The 24,084-nt window shown below is 40.1% G+C and overlaps 1 protein-coding gene across 2 annotated transcripts in view; it reads right to left on the bottom strand.

The window, feature by feature from the left end:
* Nucleotides 1–23,419, bottom strand: part of SLC5A8 (solute carrier family 5 member 8) — a 70,621-nt gene extending 47,202 nt beyond the window's left edge. For both annotated transcript variants that reach the window (XR_015163983.1, XM_086400959.1), the window contains exons 1-5: nucleotides 22,688–23,419; nucleotides 15,171–15,236; nucleotides 12,919–12,970; nucleotides 1,449–1,516; nucleotides 73–227 (exon numbers count right to left, since the gene is read on the bottom strand). Coding sequence is in view for 1 of the 2 variants with exons in the window: in XM_086400959.1 (XP_086257085.1) it covers nucleotides 73–227; nucleotides 1,449–1,516; nucleotides 12,919–12,970; nucleotides 15,171–15,236; nucleotides 22,688–23,038 (692 nt within the window). In the remaining variant the exon portion in view is untranslated. The remainder of the gene's footprint in view (nucleotides 1–72; nucleotides 228–1,448; nucleotides 1,517–12,918; nucleotides 12,971–15,170; nucleotides 15,237–22,687) is intronic.
* Nucleotides 23,420–24,084: the final 665 nt, after the last annotated feature.

A 24,084-nucleotide genomic window follows, 5' to 3' on the forward strand; every position in this document is an offset into this window, starting at 1 on the left:
TTTACAGGAAAAAAAAAAAAAGGAACGTTCTATTAACCAAGAAGTAAATACTTAACCAAAAAAGCAACTTACTTCCAGAAGTTTAATCTTCCTCCATTGGAGGCATCATTTATAATAGTGCTGATTCCACCTTGAATCAATGCAGCCTTTATAATCACAGATGTAAAGCCAGCCACCATGATTCCAACTTGAAAAACATCCGTCCAGATGACTGCTTTAAGACCACCCTTTGAGGAAAAAGTACATTAGGATTAATGCTTCTACCAGACATTATTAAGCACTTACATGCTTATACACTCTCCTGGTCAAAGATAAGGAAAACATGAATCTTGGCCAAGAAGTGCACCCAAGGGAGATAGTTAGGAAGGTAGTACTTAGATCAAACTTTCAAATATAAACAGAATCCAAAATGAAAGGTCCTCCCAGCAGAGAAAACAGCATGGGCAAAAAGCCTGTGCTTAGTCACTCAGTCATGTCCGATTCTTTGTGACCCTGTGGACTGTAGCCTGCTAGGCTCCTAGAATTCAAAATACATGGCATGCTTAGTGTGTCCAGATATATATTTTGGAGCAAAGTGGAGTGGTGTGGGGATATTGTTAGGAATAAAACTCAGAGTCAAATTGCAGTATCATAGATTTTATCCTATAGGCAGGACTGATGGTCAAACAATATGCACAAAGAAGGCATGCATGTGTGCTCTGAGGGGATCCAGTTCTTTGTGATCCCCCGGACTGTAGCCCACCAGGCTCCCCTGTCCATAGGATCTTCCATGCAAGAATACTGGAGTGGGTTGCCATTTCCTACTCCAGCGGATCATCCCAACCCAGGGATCAAACCCGCCTTTCCTACATCTTCTGTACTGGCAAGTGGATTAGCACAAAGAAGGACATACCAGTTACTGAAAAAATAAAATTGTTCTGTACTAGTCACTGCCCAAGTGTACCCCTCCAGAACCTGACCGAGTCCCTCTTTGTAGACCTTGTCTTCTACATCATCAAGCAACTAAAGTATTAAGACTTAGAGTATCACAGGTTGCACAAGACTTGCACCACTGCTAAGGATCAGCATCAATGATAATATCAGTGCCTATGCCATACTGGTTCTTACATATTTTTACTCTCACTCCTGCCTAAAGGCAATGGGAAATTATCTCAGGTTACTAAGCTAAGGAATACTGTGAGCATAGCTACAATAACATGACGACAATATGAGCAAATTATGAAACAAGATTGGGGACCACTGCATGGTTCAAATGAAGAAAAAATATCAGTTATGATCAATGTTTTACAAAGGATCAAATTTTACCCTGGACTGAATATTCCTTATAAAAAATAAGTTACTGTGGGAAGGAAATATAAACAACCCAGACTGCAGCATGCATTGATTGAAACTTTTAATTTTGCAAAGCAATGTATAGGGTAAAAGGAGAAATAAGGTTTTTGACATACCATAGTGCAGTAAAATGTGCAGACCACACCAGTAGCCACTACTACACCCCACAGATCAAATCCTGTGACTGTAGAAGAAAAGAAAATGCATGTATAACTGTGAAACATATACCAGTACTTGTCAAAAAATCATCAGCAGGAGGCTATATCATTTATTGGGCACCGACCTCTATACCCTCTTACCCTAAACTAGGCCCAAATCTCAAAAAATGTAGCAAAACAAATAGAGTTCAAAAATTTATTTGATGAGTTAAATAGACCTGGCATCTACCCTCAGACACTATACAGGATCCAACATTGGCTAAATCAAATACATGAAAAAACATTTATATTATAATTAAGCTGAGAAACTGCTTGATATTGGGAGGTGGTTACCCAGACTGAATGGGGTCATAGGATATTTGTTGTCATGGTTCAAATAAATACATTTTTCTACCACTCCTTGAAAGACAAGCTCTCCATGTTACTAAAATGGGACCAAGAAAGAGAAAAGTGAAAGTGAAGTCGCTCAGTCATGTCCGACTCTTTGCGACCCCGTGGACTGCAGCCTACCAGGCTCCTCCGTCCATGGGATTCCCTAGGCAAGAGTACTGGAGTGGGTTGCCATTTCCTTCTCCAGGGGATCTTCCCAACCCAGGGATCGAACCCAGGTCTCCCGCATTGGAGGCAGACGCTTTAACCTCTGAGCCACCAGGGAAGCCCAAGAAAGAGAAAAGCTTATATCATTTGTTACCATTTATTTAAGAAGTAGAGGGGCAAAATTTCCCTGGTGGCTCAGTGGATAAGAATCTGTCCGCCAATGCAGGAGACGTGGGTTTGATCTCTGATCCAGAAAGATCCCACATGCCTTGGGGCAACTAAGCCCATGTGTCACAGCTACTGAGCCTGTGCTCTAGAGCCCGGGAGCTGTAACTACAGAGCCCACACGCTGCAACTACTGAACTGTCATTACTGATTCCATCACCATGGGTCATTTAATGTTCCCCAGTTCTCTGTACTTCTTGTGAACTAGATCTAGAAGCATTCTCAGACTTCATTTCAACTTTTTGCAGTAATAAGCTGCAACTATTAATGTGTCATTAATTAATTCACTCAATTTTTAAAAAAAGAAGCAGTGGGTCAAATTATATTTTTTAAGGGAAGGATAACAACTCTATGCCCACAGATTTGAAAGAAAATTTTACAAAAGATATCTGATAAGGGATTGTTCTTCATATCATCAGATCAGATCAGATCAGTTGCTCAGTCATGTCCGACTCTTTGTGACCCCATGAATCGCATACAAAATGCTTAAAACTCACAGTAATAAAAAAAAAAAAAAAAACTGATTCTAAACCATACCAAGACCTTAACATATACCTCACAAAACATATATAGATGACAAATAAGCATATGAAAAGATGCTCCACATCATATGTCATCAGGGAAATGCAAATGAAAACAACGAGATACTACTATACACTTGTTAGACAGTCAAAATTTGGAACATTGACATTTCATGCTGGCAAGGACATGGAGCAACATAAGTCTTTCATGCACTGCAGGTAAGAATGCAAAATGGCAAGAGCCATTTTAGAAGGCAGTTTGGTGGTTTCCTACAAAACTAAACATATTCTTGTAATATAATTCAACAACTGTGTCCTTTGGTATTTACTTAAAAGAGTTGAAAACTGCGTTATGAAATAGTCTCCAAAAAGTTGAAGTCTGAGAATGCTTCTAGATATACTTCACAAGAAATACAGAGGACTAGGGAACATTGAAGAGGAACTAAAAAGCCTCTTGATGAAAGTGAAAGAGGAGAGTGAAAAAGTTGGCTTAAAGCTCAACATTCAGAAAACGAAGATCATGACATTCGGTCCCATCACTTCATGGGAAACAGATGGGGAAACAGTGTCAGACTTTATTTTTGGGGCTCCAAAATCACTACAGATGGTGAGTGCAGCCATGAAATTAAAAGATGCTTACTCCTTGGAAGGAAAGTTATGACCAACCTAGATAACATATTCAAAAGCAGAGACATTACTTTGCCAACAAAGGTTTGTCTAGTCAAGGCTATGGTTTTTCCTGTGGTCATGTATGGATGTGAGAGTTGGACTGTGAAGAAGGCTGAGCGCTGAAGAATTGATGCTTTTGAACTGTGGTGTTGGAGAAGACTCTTGAGAGTCCCTTGGACTGCAAGGAGATCCAACCAGTCCACTCTGAAGGAGATCAGCCCCGAGATTTCTTTGGAGGGAATGATGCTGAAGCTGAAACTCCAGTACTTTGGCCACCTCATGCGAAGAGTTGACTCATTGGAAAAGACTCTGATGCTGGGAGGGATTGGGGGCAGGGGGAGAAGGGGACGACAGAGGATGAGATGGCTGGATGGCATCACTGACTCGATGGACGTGAGTCTGAGTGAACTCCAGGAGTTGGTGATGGACAGGGAGGCCTGGCATGCTACGATTCATGGGGTCACAAAGAGTCGGACATGACTGAGCGACTGAACTGAACTGAGGGAACATAAAATGACCCCATGGTAATGCAATCAAAACCAAGAGCCTGGAAAATTAACAAGCTGAAATTTTGACATTTATAGAACATTGTCCCCAACACAATGAACATTCTGTACAAAAATATATGGAATGTTCAGGAACAGAGACCATATCCTGGGCTGTAAGACAAATCTTAATACATTTCAAAGAATTAAAATCATAGTAGTTCTCTGACCAAAGCAGCATTAATTTAGAAACCAATAACAAAAAGGTATGTTTGAAAATCACCAAATATTTGAAAATTATGTGACACACTTCTAGATAACCCATGGGTAAAAGAAATCACAAGAGAAATTGGAAAATATCTTGAACTGAATGATTAAAAAAAACATGGTATCAAAACCTGTGGGATGCAAATGAAGCAACACTTACAATAGAATTTATAGCTTTAAATATTATTTTAGAAAATAAGAAAGATTTAAAATCAGTGGTCTAAGTTTCTACCTTAAAAAGCTAAAAAATTTAAGCCCAAAGTTAAGTAGAAGAAACAGTAAACATAATTAATGAAATAGAAAGCAAATACATAAAATCAACAAAGCCAGAAACTAGTTCTTAGAAAAAATTTAAAACATCAGTAAAAGACTAGCAAGATACATCAAGGTAAAAAAGGACAGAAAAGATATCAATATTAGGAACAATTAGAAGGGACATCACTATAAATTCTATAAACATTAAAATGATATCAAGAGGATATTTTAAACAACTTTATGCCAATGACTTGGCAAATTAGATAAAATGAATTTAAGTCCTAAAAAAGACAGTTGACTAAAACTGACAAAAACTAGAAAATCCAAATGACTATATTTATTACAGAAGCTGTATCAATAAACTAAAACTTTTCTACAAAAATAAGTATCAGGCTCAGATGCCCTCATTGTGAATTTTTTCAAGCATTTAATAAATAAATACACAATCTTATACCTCTTTCAGAAAATAGAGGAAGAAACACTTTCCAAACCATACAAAGTCAGTATAATCAATACAAAAACCCTGATGAAAACATTTAAGGAAAAGTAAATTTCATGCCAATACTCCTCATAACCTGCAAAATTCCTTTACAAAATACTGGCAAATCAAATTCATCAATATATTAAAAGCTTAATACATTATGACCAAGTAAATTTTATCTCAAGAAGGAAAACTGGTTTAACATTTGAAAAATCAATATAATTTTCTACATTAACAGTGCATGAAGATAGAGAAGTAAAAGGCATACAGACAGGAAAAGAAGTAGTAAAACTGTTTCTGTTCATCAGTCAGGATTCAGTCTCTCATTTCTACTCTTTGCAACCCCATGGACTGCAGCACACCAGGCTTCCCTGTCCATCATCAACTCCCAGAGCCTACTCAAACTCATGCCCATCACGTCAGTGATGCCAGCCAACCATCTCATCCCCTTCTGCTCCTACCTTCAGTCTTTTCAGCATCAGGGTCTTTTCCTATGAGTCAGTTCTTCGCATCAGGTGGCCAAACTATTGGAGTTTCAACTTCTGCATCAGTCCTTCCAAAGAACATTCAAGACTGATTTCCTTTAGGATGGACTGGTTGGATCTCCTTGCAGTCCAAGGGACTTTCAAGAGTCTTCTCCAACACCACAGTTCAAAAGCATCAGTTCTTTGGTGCTCAGCTTTCTTTATAGTCCAACTCTCACATCCATACATGACTACTGGAAAACCATATCTTTGACTAGACAGACCTTTGTTGGCAAAGTAATGTCTCTGCTTTTTAATATGCTGTCTACGTTGGTCATGTACTTCCCTGGTGGCTCAGATGGTAAAGCATCTGTCTACAACACCGGAGACCCGGGTTCAAGCCCTGGGTTGGGACATAGTTTTTCATCCAAGGAGCAAGCATGTTTTAATTTCATGGCTGCAGTCACCATCTGCAGTGATTTTGGAGCCCAAAAAGTCTCTCACTATTTCCATTGTTTCTCTACTGTGGGCAAGAATCCCTTAGAAGAAATGGAGTAGCCATAATAGTCAGCAAAAGAGTCCAAAATGCAGTACTTGGATGTAATCTCAAAAATGACAGAATGATCTGTTGTTTCCAAGGCAAAATATTCAATATCACAGTAATCTAAGTCTGTGCCCTGACAGGTAATGCTGAGGAAACTGAACAGTTCTATGAAAACCTACAGGACCTTCTAGAATTAACACCCCAAAAAAGACGTCCTTTTCATTATATGGGACTGGAATGCCAAAGTAGGAAGCCAAGAGATACCTGAAGTAACAGGCAAATTTGGCCTTGGAGTACAAAATGAAACAGGTCAAAGGCTAACAGAGTTTTGCCAAGGGAAGGCACTAGTCATAGCAAACACCCTCTTCCAACTCTACACATGGACGTCACCAGATAGTCAATACTGAAATCAGATTGATTATATTCTTTGTTTCTATTCAGAAACAACATGAAAACCACAAAGGATTTTCCAAAAGCCTACTTGAATTAGTAAGTATGTTTAGCAAGTTCTCAGGATAGAAGATCAACATATAGAAGGCAATCGTATTTTTCCATACTTGCAAATGATGAAAAGACATTACTGAGAGAAATTTTAAAAGGCCTGGGTACATGGGTAAACAGGCCACGTAATGGATAGATAGACCATGTAGATGACAGGTCAAGTCTTTTGCCCACTTTTTGTTAGGTTATTTGTCTTTTTTCCATTAATTTTGTTATTCTATGAGCCAGTAAGCTCAACATCAACAGTCATCAAGAAAATACAAAATAAAACCACAATAAGATAATAGATGGTACAACTTGAATGGCTTAATTAAAAAGACAAATACAAAATGCTGGCAAGGACATGAATCACTGAAACTCTTATAGGTTGTGGGGTGGGCATGTAGAATGATACAACAACTTAGAAAAGCTATTTGGTAGTTTCTCTTAAATTCTGTACATGTGACTGCCCTGTGGGTCTGAACACATGGGTCAGAACAGGTGTATATTGAACTTTATACTGCTTCCAGGTATTCATCCACTAAAAATGAAAACATGTCAAAAAGCAAAGCAAGACAAAACAAAACCTGTACAAGAATGTTCTTAGCAGCTTTCATTCAAAATAGCCTAAAACTGGAACAACCCAACATCCATCAACAAGAGAATGGATAAACAGATTTTGGTAGATGCATATGATAAAATACTAGCAATAAAAAGGAATGAATTACTGATACATGTACCAACATGAAAGAATACCTCAAAAACATTTTATTGAGCAAAAGAAATCAGATACAAAAAAGGCACTATATGATTCCACTTATACAAAATCTAAGAACAGGGAAAGGTAATTTATGGTGATAGAAGCTCACTGCTTGGAATAGATGGGGGGATTCATTAGAAAGAAACACAAAAAAATTTCTGGGAAATGAAGATAAAAATATTCTATATCTTGAGTTAAATGGTTGTCACAAGTACACAAAATTGTCAAAAGTCAACCAACTGTGCACTTAGGTTCTGCGCACTTTATTGTATATACACTATATCACAATAAAATATGGCTTTCAATTTTAAAAAGCAAGAAAGAAAAACCTAAGAAACAACTGAACTAATTACAGATATATAAACTTATCTGAATCCTGATTCTAATAAACACTGAGAAAACATCAGGGATCTCTGAACACTGACCTCATACTGGCAATTGTTGTTTTTAGTCACTTTCATGCATTGGAGAAGGAAATGGCAACCCACTCCAGTGTTCTTGCCTGGACAATCCCAGGGATGGGGGAGCCTGGTGGGCTGCCGTCTATGGGGTCGCACAGAGTCGGACACGACTGAAGCGACTTAGCAGCAGCAGCAGTCACTAAGTCATGTCCAACTCATTTGCACCCCCGTGGACTGCAGCCCATGAGGCTTCTCTGTCCATGGCATTTCCCAGGCAATAATACTGGAATGGGTTGCCATTTCTTTCTCCAGGGGATCTTCCCGACCCAGGGATTGAATCTGCATCTCCTGCATTAGCAGGTGGATTCTTTACCACTGAGTATTATTGATGATAGTAAGCAATTAGTGTTAACGTTTTAGAAATGATGGAAGTTACAATTGTATTTTAAAAACACACCTTGGTACAAACTGTCAGCTACAGAATATATAAACCAAGAGAATGTAAGGTACAGCATGGTTAATGATACTGTCTTGCATATTTTAAATGTTGCTAAGAAAGTAAATCTTACAAGCTCTCATCATAAGAAAAAAATTTCATAACTATGAGCAGTATATATCCCAAAGAGTAATTTTACATTCAATGTGAGGAAAAAGGCATCAGAAAATTGACTGCTCAGATGTGGTCACTGTTAACATAATGATGTGTATTTTCTTCTACATATATTTAAATCTCATGCTATTGTCATCAATATTTAACTAAGTGGAATTGTAGGTTTTTTCTTGATCATTTTAGTTTTGTATATGTAGGAATCTAGTTCCTATTATCATGACTGGGCCTTTAGGAATAAATATGATAACAATAAATCAATCAAATAACCTCCAGAGTAGCTTTTCAAAATTCTCTTCTAATTCTTCCTGTTCTCAAATCATCTCTAACACTATATGCATTTTCTAGACATTTATAAAAATAAGCTGAAAATCTGAAAGGTAATGATATTTTACATAATTTTATTCTACCTCATGCTTTTATCAGAGAAGCAGTGTTCACTGTTAAATAAAAATTTCTTTATTTGCTGATAGCTATGTTTCTACCTGCTATCACTTTTTCAATGCTCCTGTTAAATCCAGGATATCTGAATATAAATTATCTAATACGTCACTGGATATGATCTTGTTTCTTTTGTAAGCACAGTCCTTCAAACTATAGGCTAGAAATGTCATTTTATATTAGACAATTTTCTTCACAGGCCTAGAGAAAAACTTGATTCTGTAAAAGCTATTTAGTCAAAAGCTTTTTCTTAAAAACAAGTTTGAAGAGCCAAATAACTTACTTGGTCCTTATAAAGTTAATGGAAAGATAATTGAATATGTGATGCAAGCTCTAAAGGAAATCAGCCCTGAATATTTATTGGAAGGACTGATGCTGAAGCTGAAGCTCCAATACCTTGGCCACCTGATATGAAGAACTGATTGGCAAAGACCCTGATGCTGGGAAAGACTGTGGGCAGGAGGAGAAGGGGGTAGTAGAGGACACGATGGTTAAGTAGCATCACTGACTCAATGGCCAAGAGTTTTAGCAAACTCCAGGAAAAAGTGAAAGGCAGGGAAGCCTGGTGTATTGCAGTCCACAGGGTTGCAAAGAATTGAACATGATTTAGCTACTGAAGAACAACTGCCATAAATTTTTTAAAATCCTTCTTGAATCTCAATCCTATGCATTAATGGTATTTGAATATTTTAAAAAGAGAGAGAGAGATGCTGCTTGGCCAGGTGTATCTGTACCTTAATGCTATCTTTACATTTCCAGAATTTGGCTTTTCACTTTGTAGATTTAGAAATGCAAAGATGAATGGGTTATAGGGGGGAAAGCCATGCTGACTGGTAAATTATAAGCATTGCTGTAAAACAGCATCAAAGTTTACTAATATACAATGAGAAATAGGGGTCATAAGCAGACTTGTTGTAATTGTTAGTTCATGATCACATAATTTCCTACTGATTAACATGTCAATGTGGGAAGCCAAATTCTGATCAAAAGGTAACTTGGTGAGCTTAGTATCTGAAAAGGAAGCACTAATCTCATAATTATGAAAGATAGAACCATTAATCTGTTCAGTGTCCTTTGTTTCGTTACCTTGGATCTTTTACAGGTGCCTCTATACCAAACTCAGTCTTTATTCTGAAGAGTACACATTATAGCTGAAAAAAGTGAAAGTGTTAGTCACTCAGGGGTGTCTGACTGTTTGCGACCCATGGGCTGTAGCCTGTCAGGTTCCTCAGTCCATGGAATTCTCCAAGCAAGAATATTGGCGTGGGTTGCCATTTCCCACTCTAGGATGGAAACCAGAGATCAAACCCAGGTCTCCTGCTTTGCAGATGGATTCTTTACCATCTGAGCCACCAGGGAAGCAATTACAACCCTATAACATCCCTTAAAATCTACCCCCTCCAAATTTAGGAATTGTGGATATTTGCAAATTATATTCAATTCATGTATTGCATTTAACAGGGCTTCCCTGGTGGCTCAGCAGTAAAGAATCTGCCTGCCAATGCAGGACACCTGGGCTTGATCTCTGGGTCAGGAAGACTCCCTAGAGAAAGAAATGGCAACCCTCTGCCCATGGGATTTCCCAGGCAAGAATACTGGAGAGGGTTGCCTGGCAGGCTACAGTCCAAGGGGTTGCAAAAGTGTTGGACACGACTTAGCAACAAAACCACCACCACCATGATGATGTATGTTAACTAGACCTATTGTGGTGATCATTGCAATATACAAATACTGAATCATTATGGTAAACCTGCAACTAATATAATGTTATATGTCAATTATACCTCAATGAAAAAAAGTATGTAAAAGATGTATGGAATTCAGAGGAAGTGATAAAACATCTCAGATTTGCAGCAAAATATACTAGTGATGGAAATACAGAGTGAAATAAATCAAGAGTCGATAATTATTAGTGTAGAGTTAATGGTATGTTAGCGTTCAGTACACTATTCTAGCATATGATTGAAGTTTTCTGTAATTAAAAAAAAAAGATTAAAAAGATTGCACATAGAGAACGTTAAGTTCCAATTCAGCTAAAAATGTTTCTATGGAGCATCTGTTGCACACCAAGTACTTTGTCTGTGTTTGCTGCTTTGTTACAGAAAAATCCATGTATGCTCAGTTGCTTTAGTCAGGTCCTACTCTGTGACCCTACAGACTGTAGCCACCTCTATCCAAGGGATTCTCCAGGCAAGAATACTGGAATGGGTTGCCATGCCCTCCTCCAGGAGATCTTCCTGATCCAGGGATTGAACTGGCATTTCCTGTGTCTTCGGCATTGCAGGCGATTCTTTACCCACTGAGCCACTTGGGAAGCCAATGGTCAAATACATGGCTGATATTAAAGTGGTCAAAATGCAATGCCTCGAATCCTAATTTACTCCCAGGGAGTGGCTCAATAAACTGATAAGAACAGTCCTTGAAGCACTGAAGGTAGTGCTTTCTTATTCCCAGAACCGCACTTTAAAACTCTAAAGCCAACATTTCAGTTATACTTAACTCCAATAGGTAACTTATGAAGTTTATAGCTCAGCTCTTTACATATGAAGTGATTCATTCATGATGTTGGTAATATTTACAAGAAACATGCCTGACATTCAGAATTCAACATCACATTATATAATGGATTTCTTCTTTGTAATGATACTGCTGTGCTTTATAAATATAGATGGCAACTATTACCTATGTATCATGAAATTAAGAAATTAGAATCTGCAGTTAGAAGGAGTTTTCCCTTTTCTTGTTTTCTTTGAGGTTTTCCATTTTATATTAATTTGAGGAACTGCATCACATTCTTCCCATCACAGACTCCACTTGTCCATTTTAAAAGGAAGTCTCAGAGATAAATTTGCTTCTAACTGATAAGAATTTAAAGTATGTAGTTTCTCTGAAGCCTTTTGAGGGTATGACTGATTCACTTCTTTGCCTCAATAAACAATCCCAGTTTCACAGCTATTATCTTCCCAAATCTAGAGAGTAACTTGTTGATCCATAAAATTGTCACATATTTATTTATAAGGCTACTATAGCCATCTGTCCTTTGGTCACCAGGAGCAATCTAATATTTCAAATCACACAGACTTTTTTTCTTGTATTTTGGATCACATTCAAAGTGTGGAGAAAAAAATTTCTCCTCCTGCCCAATTTTTCAATGGGACCAAGCCTGAGCTGAATAACACAGAAGCCTATTGGAGTTAACTTCTTCCAAGGAGTAAGCGTCTTTTCCAAAATTAAAAGCAGAGACATTGCCAGCAAAGGTCTGTCTAGTCAAAGCTGGTTTTTCCAATAGTCATATATGGATGTGAGAGTTGGACTATAAAGAAAGCTGAGCGCCAAAGAATTGGTGCTTTTGAACTGTGGTGTTGGAGAAGACTCTTGAGAGGCCCTTGGACTGCAAGGAGATCCAACCAGTCCATCCTAAAGGAAATCAGTCCTGAATATTCATTGGAAGAACTGATGCAAAAGCTGAAACTCCAATTGTTTGGCCACCTGATGTGAAGAACTGATTCATCTGAAAAGACCCTGATGCTAGGAAAGATTGAAGGTGGGAGGAGAAGGGGTCAGCAGAGGACAAGATGGTTGGATGGCAGCAGAAGACTGATTCAATGGACATGAGTTTGAGTAAACTCCAGAAGTTGGTGATGAACAGGGAGGCCTGGTGTGCTGCAGTCCATGGGGTTACAAAGAGTCAGACACGACTGAGAGACTGAACTGAACTGAACTGTTGGAGATGGGCTCCAGGTTACAAACACAAAGGCAGCAAGTGCAGTCCATTCATGATTTAGACTACAGGGGGCGTTCATTCTGAAGGAATGGAGAATGGCTGGTTGGCACATCCCAGAGAAACATAGCCCAATGAAGCCTGTTGTCGTTTAGTTGCTAAGTCATGTCTGACGCTTGCAACCCCATAGATGGTAGCCTGCCAGGCTCCTCTGTCCATGGGATTCTCCCAGCAAGAATACTGAAGTCCGTTGCCATTTCCTTATCCAGGGGATCTTTCCGACCCGGGGATTGAACCCTTATCTCCTGCATTGGCAGGCATGTTCTTTATCACTCAGTCACCAGGGAAGCCCCCAGTGTTCTAACCTTCTACTAATTTACAGACCTTTCTGAGGTATAATTCAGGAACCCAGAGAAGCTGCTAGTGTAGACACTGAACCCACCAGATCCGCTTCAAGCTGATGCAGGTTACTGGAAGCATTCCTCCACCTCCCCATCTCCCCAAAGAGAGAATAAAGTCTGTTAAAAGTGAACCTCCAAGTGTGAGTGACATATTAACTCCAAAATGTACCTTGATTCAAAGCCAGGGCAGGGGCATAAATAACAATTCCAGTATACAGAATCTAGAGGAAAAAAGAAAACAAATAAATAGTATGAATTACCAAATGAAATATTGATATTTTTCTATAAATTTACTTATAAATTAAAAACCATAGTTTTAATATACTTTAACAAAATTTGCTTGTAACTTGAAAATGTTATTTAAGTGAAGTTGACTCTCCTTTTCTATTTGGGGTATGGTCATAGGTTACAAAAACCTTTTATGACCAATTTTATGTAAAAAGGTGGACTTTTCATGCAGTGCTTAGTGCAGATAGTCACTAATCCATCAATTCAAGTTTGAAACCAACTTTCCTAGATCTGGAACAATTTGAAAGAAAGAAAGGGTACAGATTTAAAAGGGCAATGCTTGTTCATATGCTTTCAAACTTTTGTAGATCACTGAAGATGTGGTAAAGCAGTGAAAAATTTGGAAACTTGTTGCAAAAGTTGGCATGACCACTAATTAAACAAAAGTGTAAATTTCCCTAAAATTTCCTGAGGGCCAACAAAAATTCTACTCTACCTTTTTAATATTATTATTCATTCATATACTTAACAAATATCTATTAATCTGGGGTACAACAGTAAGACAAATATGTTCTTTTTCTCAAAATATCATTTTCATTGCATCTGATCTTTCAAATACATAGAGGCTAATTCTATGATTATGCTATAAAACATACTATGAAAAAAACATATTATTCAGTGTTTGAATGTTTTATTAAATTGCATGAATAGATCTATAGAAGTAAGTCCTTCGAACAGTGGATTCTGAAGCTCCCCTCTTTTGCAGGAATTCACTAGCTTTCCACAGTCATCATATCGTCCAAGTTAAAGATTTGAAAATGTGACCCAGCCATCTTCTTAACATTTGTCCCCACTCTTACATTTCTGTTGGCACTTCTAATGATGATCCAAAGAGGGATTGAACTCCATGGTGGAATGCAAGCTACCAGCCTCAGCTCTGGGTCAGAATCTCTACCAGACCCCAGAGGGCTCTTTTCTTTCATACTGCAAGTGTTAAGGGCAAATATAATTTAAGATACATAGCTAGCAAAGATATAAAATGAAGCTAAGTTAAATAATTTACAAAGGCACTCTGTCTTGCTGTAGCAAAGCACTCTGTCTTGGGTAGCTTTTGACTGGAGAAATGGAATTATAAATAGGGATGAGATTAAAAACTCGACCTCCATTACCAAAATCATTCATGAAAGACTTAGCTGCCAAGAGGGAGATAGGTCTAAGTTATGTGACAATGATTGTGACAAGATGATGGGTGGGAAGCAATCTCTGTCACTGATGACTTGGCAAATCTTTGATTTCCATTTGTGCCAATCAGTAAATCTATACTTGCATATTTTTTAAGTATTGGATTGTGGGGGGATTGTTGGTTTTTTTTGTGACCCTGTGGGCTGTAGCCCACCAGGCTCCTCTGTCCATGGGATTTCCTAGGCAAGAATACTGGAGTGTGGTGCCATTTCCTTCTCCAGGGAATCTTCCCAACTCAGGGACTGAACCCGAGTCTCCTGCTTGGCAGGCAGACTCTTTACCACTGAGCAACCTGGGAAGCCCGTTGGATTGTGCACTTGGCTTTAAAAACTCCTCCTGAGTGCATGATGTTGTTGCTTTATACTCAGTGAGTATATCAATTAGGTTTTACAGTTCAATTTCTGAAAGAGTGCATTGATTCATTTTTTTTAAGTATGCTTTCAAGGAAAATTATTTTCAAATTTTTTCTTCCTATGTCAGCTAATATTTTCTATTAAATCTATTACTTAATATGCTGCAAAAATACTACAAAATATACAACGTGTTTTCCCTTTATTATAATTCCTACTATTAGCTAGTACATTTCCTTCAAATATCTTTGTCATCTAAGCCATGCCCTTACTGTCACTTTGGTAGGGACAGAGGGAGACATAAGAGGAAAAAGCATATTTTCCTAACCATAACTGTTGCTTGTTCAACATAATATTCAGTGTTCACTTAACTCACTGTTTTCTCAGGAAATAATGCATTTTCTGAGACAAGGTTTAATGATCTTAAGGATTAATGCTATGTAGTGACAGGCGTTTTTCCTTTTGTGTTTCCTCCTACGTTCAACCTCTTTTCTTTCACGTATTTATCAAAGAAGCTTGACCCAGGTGTTAAAACACTGTAGGTGTTAAAAAACACTGTAGATGGAAAGAAGATAAAATAAGTGAACTGACGGCTACTTACTGTTTGAACAATGAAGAGGATTGTTCCACAGAGACGAACACATTTGTTAAATCGAAGTTCTAAATACTGTTTCCAAAAAAAAGGAAAAATGGTTAATATGTAAAACTTCTGGACACTTTTTAAAAACCAGCAGCTTGAGAAGTAAAGGGGCTAAAACTTTAAAGAAACTTCATAACTAATTTTTATCCTGCATTTCTATTTCACTATTAATAGTTTAATTTAAATTATTTAAGTGTTGTTATTTAAATTAATATTTTATTTTAAAAATTATTTATTTTTTAATTGAAGGATAATTGCTTTAAAGAATTTTGTTGTTTTCTGTCAAATTTCAACATGAATCAGCCATAGGTGTACATATGTCACCTGTATACAGTCATATGAATCATATGTACACCTATGAATCAGCCATAGGTGTACATATGTTACCTATGTACAGCCATAGATGTACAAATTATTTAACTTAGTATTTTAAGTTACAAATAGCAAAACTGACCCTTGTTTTAGAGAACAGTTCAAAATTTTTTTGTTTGTTTGTTTGTCTGTTTTTGGCCACACTGTGTGGCATGTGGGATCTTAGTTCCCCGATCAGGGATGCAACCTGTGTCCCCTACATTGGGAGTGCGGAGTCTTAACCACTGGACTGCTAGGTTAAGTCCCAGTTCAATGGTTTTAACACAGAACAGTTTCATCACCCCCAGAAAAGTCCTTCATGTTGCTCCTTTGTTGTCAAATCCTCTTTCCATCCCTAAACCTTGGCAATCACTGATCCATTCTCCATCCCTACAAGTTTTGCCTTTTGCAGAATGTTATACAAATGCAATTATTTTCTGCATTTTTAGAATGAACAAAGTGTGGTCTTCCCCTTTCTCTTGGCATCTACCCAATAAATTTCCCTTGATACACTTAAGGAATCAACCCTTTCCCACTTTAGGCAACTGTGGCAGAACTGCCAATCAAGGTGCCTTGCCTGGGCTAAAAGGCAGTCCACATGACCGACACTCAGCCCGTCAGTTTCTCTTCTCAAAAGGTGAATCCTAGAGGCAAGATATAAAGACAGAAAATGATTGAACCAGAAAGCAGACCGATCCTGACAGTGTGGCCTGAAGAGGCTGCCCTGGCTTCTGTTCCTTTTCATAGTCTGTTTGCTCAGCTTTTCTTCCTATCCTGTGAGCTATGCCCATATCCTCACAATAAAAATTTTTAACTTAAATCAGCCTAAGTCCATTTTTCTATTCAAAGCCAACCTTGACATCTGCAATAGATTATAATAGAGAGGCATACCTCGTTTTATAGCACTTCTTTTTATTGTTGTTCACAGACACTGCATTCTTTACAAATGAAAAATTTCTGGCAACCTTCCAAGAAGCAAGTCTATTGGCATCATTTTTCCAACAGCCTTTGCTCACTTCATGTCTCTGTTTCACACTTTGGTAATTCTCCCAATATTTCAAGCTTTTTCATTATTGTTATGTTTGTTACAGTGATCTTTGATGTTGCTATTGCAAAACACCTACGACTCACTGAAAGCTCAGATGATGGTTAGCATTTTTTAGCAATAATGTATTTTTTAATTATGGTATATACATTGTTTTTTAGACAAAGAGCTATTGTACACTTAATAGACTAAGGCATAGTGTAAACACAACTTTTATATGCACCGAGAAAGGAAAAATCATGCAACTTGCTTTACTGCAATATTCACGTTATTGTGGTGGTCTGGAACCAAACCAGCCACATCTCTGAGGTAGGTCAGTAGTGTGCCTATCTCCTATTTATATATAGTCATGTGTCACAGAGTTAGAATCCTAGGACTTTACAGCTGGAAGGAAGCTGGGGTACGTGGTTTAGTCACTAAGTCGTGTCCGACTCTTGTGACCCCATGGACTTAGCCCACCAGGCTCCTCTGTCCATGGGATTCTCCAGGCAAGAATACTGGAGTGGGTTGCCATTTCCTCTCCAGGTGATCTTCCCAACCTGGAGATCGAACCCAGGTCTCCTGCACTGCAGGCAGATTCTTTACCCACTGAGCTACGAGGGAGGAAGCTGGGGTCCACGACTTTCTTTAACTTGAATAGTGTGACTACAATATACAGAGAATTTTAAGGCTAACAGTCTTTTCACATACGGAAGAAAAAAGAAGGAAAGAAAAACTGATATTTGGTAAATATTAGAGGAAAAGACACTAGATATTTTTGCTTCATAATTACAGATAACATTTATAACGTATTTGCTGCATGTCTTTTCCTCCCAGGTAAGTCCATGAGGTGGTTACTATACAAAGTGAATATTAGAAACCAGGACACTGGGGTACAGAGAGAAAACCAAGATTGTAACCTAATAATTGTTAGAGACAATGCAAATTTGGGACCATTTGATGTCAAACTCTGTGTACATAACCATTATGTTGTCCAAAATAGCAAGTAAACTGCCCATGCATTTAAGATTCATCCAGAGTGAGTGAGTGAGTGGCACTGACACACAGTAGGACCTCCTAAAATAACTGATAAGTAAAAAACACACAATGCTGTTCAGTGAGTACACTGGGGCAAGAGTTCCAGCCTTTGTTCCAGCCTCACTCCTCTTGAAAACGTGGATCAGAGTAATAATTCTTTCCTCTCTTACTCTGCAGGATTTTGGAGACCATCAAATGATGCAAATGGATGTCTTAAATCTAAGACATTAAGAAGCTGGTAACCAAAGCCACAGGCCTTGAGAATTTGAATCTTAGTAAATTACATGTGTTAAAATTATCTAACTATATTTTGAAAGACTTTTTAGAAAACCCAAGAGGTGTTTTGAAGCATGGAAACAGGGCACTGCTATTTCTTGTAAGTTGTTTTAGTAAAACTCTATTAAAAATAAATGTACATGAATTGAGAGAGAAATCTTGGCCTTTTCTAAGTATGTATATCCAAATTGGTGGAGATTAAAAAAAAAAAAAAAAACTGAGGAGGAAAATGTGATGGAGGTAAGAATGTAGCAGGTTTAACAAAATATATGTATATATTTTTCCTCACACAAGACTAACTCAAGACAGATCCAAGAATTCCAGTGTCATGACCATGTCAGTGACACTGCATGTCGAGTGAAAAAAGTGCACAACGTAGAAGCTGAGAATTATGCTTTATTCTGAGGCCTCACTGAGGACCATAGCCCAGGATGGCAGCCTCTCAGATAGCTCTGAGGAACTGTTCCAAAGAGATAAGGGAGGAGCCAGGATATAGAGGAGTATATACTAGAGGCAAGGGAAGAATATGGAGTTGAACATCAAAAGATTACTGTTAGTCACAAAAAAACAGATATCTCAAGTTAATGATTTTAGTCCTTTTCTGTGTATGGAAAGATGCAAGAGTCTGAGCTGACTGAAATCCTTCCTTTCATAGACATCTTAGCTACTCAGGGCCAGTATCCTATTTGTCTCCACTCTCCCAGGGTGCACCGTCGATGGCAGCTGCGGTGGCTGATGGCTTTGTGGCCACACTGTTCTTTGTTTACTGCAATGGCAGAGACGTTCTTTGTCCACCTCAGCTACTGGGCTGCTAAAGAGATACTTAAAGACCAAGTCACTGATCTGTAGGCTCAGAAAGTAGCTCTAGGATTTCTTGACAAAGCTATAGAGTAACAGTAGGCATCTGTGTAACCAAGCAGGACCCTATGGAGCCTTCCCAGGACAGATTCTTGCCCCCATGTCCTCACCCTGCCTCTTGTTTATAGAAAAGCTGTAGACTCCCAGGCCTCCCTCAGTTACAAAAGTCTGGCCCAACAATTAATGATTGAAAAGATGTTGAATACATAGTGACAAAACTAGCAGTTGGGCCAGAAGAACTGGTAACAATTTAAACAGTAAATCATCCATATAGCAGTCACAGAATCTTTAGTTCCTTCTGGAAGTACCAAGATAACAGCATCTGATGCGCATTTTCCCAATTGCTTTACAGATGCTAAAACCTCCATCAAATGGAAGAAAACATCACCAAATTAACTGATGCCCCCAGAACCACTGGAGCCTGAGGATTGATAATGTTTACCCCTGTAACACTGCCTGGTTACCTCACTATAAACCTATCAGAGAATTGTGCCCAAAGTTATCGCATAGTCGGTGACTCCCCTTCCTCACCTTGCCTTTAAAAATGCTTCCCTAAAACGCATTGGGGAGTCTGAGTTTTTGATAATCAGCTGCCCCAGACTAATAATAAAAGCTTCAGTTTCTTTCACCACAACCCTGTGTATGGGCAAGTGGACCCAAGTTTGGTTTGATATCACCTATTGTCAGCCAAGATCTCTCATGATTCTTGGTACTTTGAATAATTTAGGGACATTAAGATTCCTATTGAATTTTGTTTTTAAAAAAGAGAGAGAGAGTAAGGGCAATGTAGTTTAAACACTTAGATTTTGTTGAATCCAGAAAGATCCTGAAGAAATGGGGAATGCAGTTGGGTTCCTGCATGATATTTTTTTCTATGGGCCTGGAATTTGTTAAACACCTCTCAGGACTATACCTTGAAAGCAGTGATAGACATCACAAATGCCTCTGAATAGCCTATTGTGTGTGTGTGTGTGTGTGTGTGTGTTAGTCGCTCAGTTGTGTCCAACTCTTTGCAATCCCATGGACTATAGCCCACCAGGCAACTCTGTCCATGGAATTCTTCAGGCAAGAATACTGGAGTTGGCTGCCATTTGCTTCTCCAGGGCATCTTCCTGACCCAGGGATGGAACCCGGATCTCCTGCATTGCAGGCTGATTCTTTTCCATCTAGGCCATCAGGAAAGCCCCATCGTATTGTCTCATAGCTAACAAATGGAAACTAAGGAGAAATTTCATATTTGTATAAGAATGCCAGGTCAATGCTGGACCTCTTATTCTGCATAGTTGACTCCAGCTCTCATCATAAAACAAAGAAAATACACCACATGAAAGAGTTTTCCATGACCAACTGCCAGAGACATAGCATAAAACCTAACTTCTCTGTCCCCAAAGGCCTGGCATCCACTAGTCAAGGACACCCCCTGTGTGCCCACAAGCCCTTGTGTCCTACATCACGTCCCTTTTGCCTTAGCCCTTCTAAGCTCCACTCGGGGTTATAACACTCACAGGAGCCTTCAGAGGCAGCCAGCAGTGCACCACTGCAGAGCCTCTCAGCATGTATCCACTTTGTTTCAGGCTCTCTTGTATAACTTAGTTTACTCCAGTTCTCTTAGTTTACAAAATGGGGCTCTCACAGTATAAGGATTATTTTGAGTATTGAGACAGAAAATGTATGTAAAACAGGCAGCCCAGTACCCAGCCTGTACTGAGCATTTGGCAAATGTTAGCTTTTTGCCATTTTTAGCTGGAGCCTTGCTAACTTAGCCTCCACCACTGCGGATGTGTGGGAAACGTGTTTCTGGTTGAGTTAATGTTGCTGCCCTGGAAAGGTACGGGTCAGTGATTACGAGAGGAGCAGTCATCTATGGTGACTGAAATCCTCATGCCAGGTTCTTCAAACCCCTTCTGGGTTTTGGAGTTGTTTAACTACAGATTAGAGCTCACAGACTCAAAGTGCCTGCAGATCTCATCAGGTAAAATACATAAGTTAATCGACCAGGCATTCATATATTAACCAGCTTGAAATAGTCCTCATATCCAATAAGAAATATGTTCTCTGACATCCCCCTCCAAACAAGAACTCCCTTCACACCTTCCTATCTTCTCTTTTGCATGTTTGATAAAGACTTAAATGCAGATAGATTTTTCTATCATAAGAAGTAACCATGCAGATGTAGCGAAGAGGCCTCAATACAGAAATTAATCGCAAATTAGAGCAGTGGCTATAAACTGAAGTTCCTGTCACCACAGGGAATGTGAGCCCTGAGTCACTAGTCTTTTTAAGTTTCAAAAGAAGCCAGAATCTGGAATTTTACTTGACTTCTCATCATCATCATTAAATGCTAAATTAACTTTTCCCTTGTGGCTCAGCTGGTGAAGAATCAGCCTGCAATGTGGGAGACCTGGGTTCAATCCCTAGGTTGGGAAGATCCCGTGGAGGAGGGAAAGGCTACCCACTCCAGTATTCTGGCCTGGAGAATTCCATGGGCTGTATTGTCCATGGGGTAGCAAAGAGTTGGACGTGACTGAGCAACCTTCACTTCACTTCACTTTTTTCAAGGCATTGTAAGGATCAGCAACAACCAAAAAGACTCAAGACTGAGTTTGGCTTGGGGCAATCAGTTTGTCACTTTTGAGCAAAACAAATTGTATCCTGCTCACTTCTGGGGTGATGACTAAACACTCTCAAATACAATGACCAGAGTGCAAAGAAGGCAACGCTACCCCAGGGGCACCTCGCCCTGAATGACATCACTGGAGCCCAGGCAGTTTGTCACCAACACCTGTTGTGCCATTACGGCCCTTCCCCAGCACCAGTTGAAGCAGCCTCACTGAATGGTTGGGTCAGGGCAAACATTCCATAAGCTCAAGGACAAGGTGGCTGCTGAGAGGCTCAGCATCCTCTGGAATCGAACACTTCTGCAGCTTTGTCCACAGAGCACAGGGAACTAGGCCCGACCCCTGCCCTGAACTTTTATTCTTGCTGGACACTCCCATTCAACAGCTCTTTAAACTAAATCAAATGTTCACACTACCTTGCAAAGCCCTTTCTGGCAGACAACTTGAAAGAATCTATAATCAGTGGACCTGTGCAATTGGAAAGCCGGTTTCCTGAATCATCTCTCCACAGAGGCAGAAGGCAGAGCTGATGAGGAAATTTGTGGCCAAATTCTCCTAGTGATCCCAATGGAACCACCTCTACCATCATCACCCCAATATTTAGGGTCAACATTTATGCAGCCCTTACCCTGTGCCAGACACTATTCTAAACGCTATCGTTGCATCATCTCCTCTAATCCTCCCAACAACCAGATGAGGTAGGTGGTATAATTATTTCCATTTTGAGATTAAGAAAGAGGCACAATTGGTTAAGTGTCAGTACAGGTTCTCCAGCTAGTAAGTGGAGAATCCCGTCTCAAATGCAGGTGCTGGGACAAGAGAGTTAGAATCTTAACCATTTGGGTGCCTGCCCCTGAGTGGAAGGCAGGGGAGAGTACACACATTTTCCTGCTATCCTGGAAAAGTAAATGGAGTCCGAGGACCTGGAATGAGGGGATTCATTTCAAGGAGGAGGAGCTGAGACTTGAAAAACGGACCCTCCCCCAGGATAAGTTTAAAAATCTTTTCCCTTGACTTGGAATCAAAGATGTTAAAGCAGAAATCACCTTAGTGAACACTAGTCGAAATAACTCGGTTTACTTCAGAAGCCTCTCTTTTCCTTCAAGCTCATGAAAGTTAAGTCCCAAGATTTTTTTTCTCTCCTTTACAGAACACCTCTCCGGGAAAGGGGAGGGCAGCAGAAGTGATGGGTATGAACAGGGAGAGATTTCGATGTGGTGGTGAGTCTGCCCCCAGGAAAATTCCTCCAGGAGCCTGAAAAGTCCTCCTCTCCCCGCCCCGTCACCTCTCTCCGTGACCCCCTCACCCTTTACCTCGTAGGTGCTGGTAATGCCCAGTTTGTAGAACACGGGGAGGAAGACCTCCGCGCTGAGGACCACCACGAGGAAGTAGGTGATGGCAAAGATGCTGAATATGGCTCCAAAACGGTAGACCTCGGACGGGGTGCCCAGGACTGTGACGGCCGACATGAAGCTTGCGGTGAGGGACAACGCCACGGGCACGGCGGTCATCCTGCGGCCGCCCATCAAGAAGTCCTTGGAAGTCTGCTGGCCGCCCCCCGCGAAGGCGTAGTAGATGCCAATGACGGCCGAGATGAGCAGCATCCCAGCGAACACTACGTAGTCCCACACCACGAAGGTGCCAATGTCCCGCGGTGCGCCCATGGCCGCGCGGTCGCCGGGGTCCCACGAGCAAACTGGCGGCCCCGCGGCGCGCAGCCCGAGCCTGAGCTTCCCTTGCGTGCCGAGCACTCACTTATTCCCCAGTCGCACGCGGCGGGTGTGGCGCCCTGCGGGGATGAGAGGAGTCTGGCAGGTGTCTGTCCCTCCGCTCCCCAGCGCCCAGCGCAGCCTCAGCGCCCACCGCAGCCAGCAGAGCCCTCCGAAACGAGATTTCGGAGACACCCCACCCACGCGGCGCTGAGCTCTCACTGGGCTCCAGACCAAGGTGGCTCGCCTGGCACCGCGGACACCCGGGCAGGTGAGAACTGGAGCTTCCAGCCGCCTCTGGCGAATCTTCAAGGAACGCTCAGCGAAAATTTTATCAAGTGGCACCCGAGGAGACGCACTATTTAAATGAGCAGGTGACCTATCGGGGAGTGTGGGTCGAAGGGTAATTGTCACGCCTTTAAGCTTTCCGGTTCAACAGACCGGGTCCTTACGGGAAGGTACAGCTGGAGTTTTTAGACTGATTTATTTGATAAATTGATGGGTGATTTCTGTGACAGTGTGCAGTGAGCTGAGGTCCCAGTTCTTAGACAGGTAAGCAGTTATAAAGGAGAGGAACAAATCTGTGCTATTGGTTGCCTGTGTTTTTATTCAATGAACAATTTTCATCCCTAGCAGTTTCTCCTAGGAATGATAGTCGCTATAACATACATGTGTGTGTGTGCATGTGTATGCTCGGTTGCTCAGTGGTGTCTTACTCTTTGCAGCTCCATGGACTATAGTGGGACAGACTCTTCTGTCCATGGAATTTTCCAGGCAAGAAGACTGGAGTGGGTTGCCAATTCCTACTCCGGGGGATCTTCTTGAACCAGGAATTGAACTCATGTTTCTTGTGTCTCCTGCACTGGAAGGTGGATTAATAATACCTACAGTTTAATGAGTCTTACCATGTGACATGTAACATGCTTGGCACTTTGTACATTAACTACTGCAACTCTTACTATTACCCTTGACATAGAAATCATCTCCACTTATCAAATAAG

The sequence above is a fragment of the Bos grunniens genome, chromosome 5 (assembly GCF_055505025.1).
Source record: "Bos grunniens cultivar Pamir isolate PY7600 chromosome 5, Bosgru_T2T1.0, whole genome shotgun sequence".
In the NCBI taxonomy this organism is placed as follows: domain Eukaryota; kingdom Metazoa; phylum Chordata; class Mammalia; order Artiodactyla; family Bovidae; genus Bos; species Bos grunniens.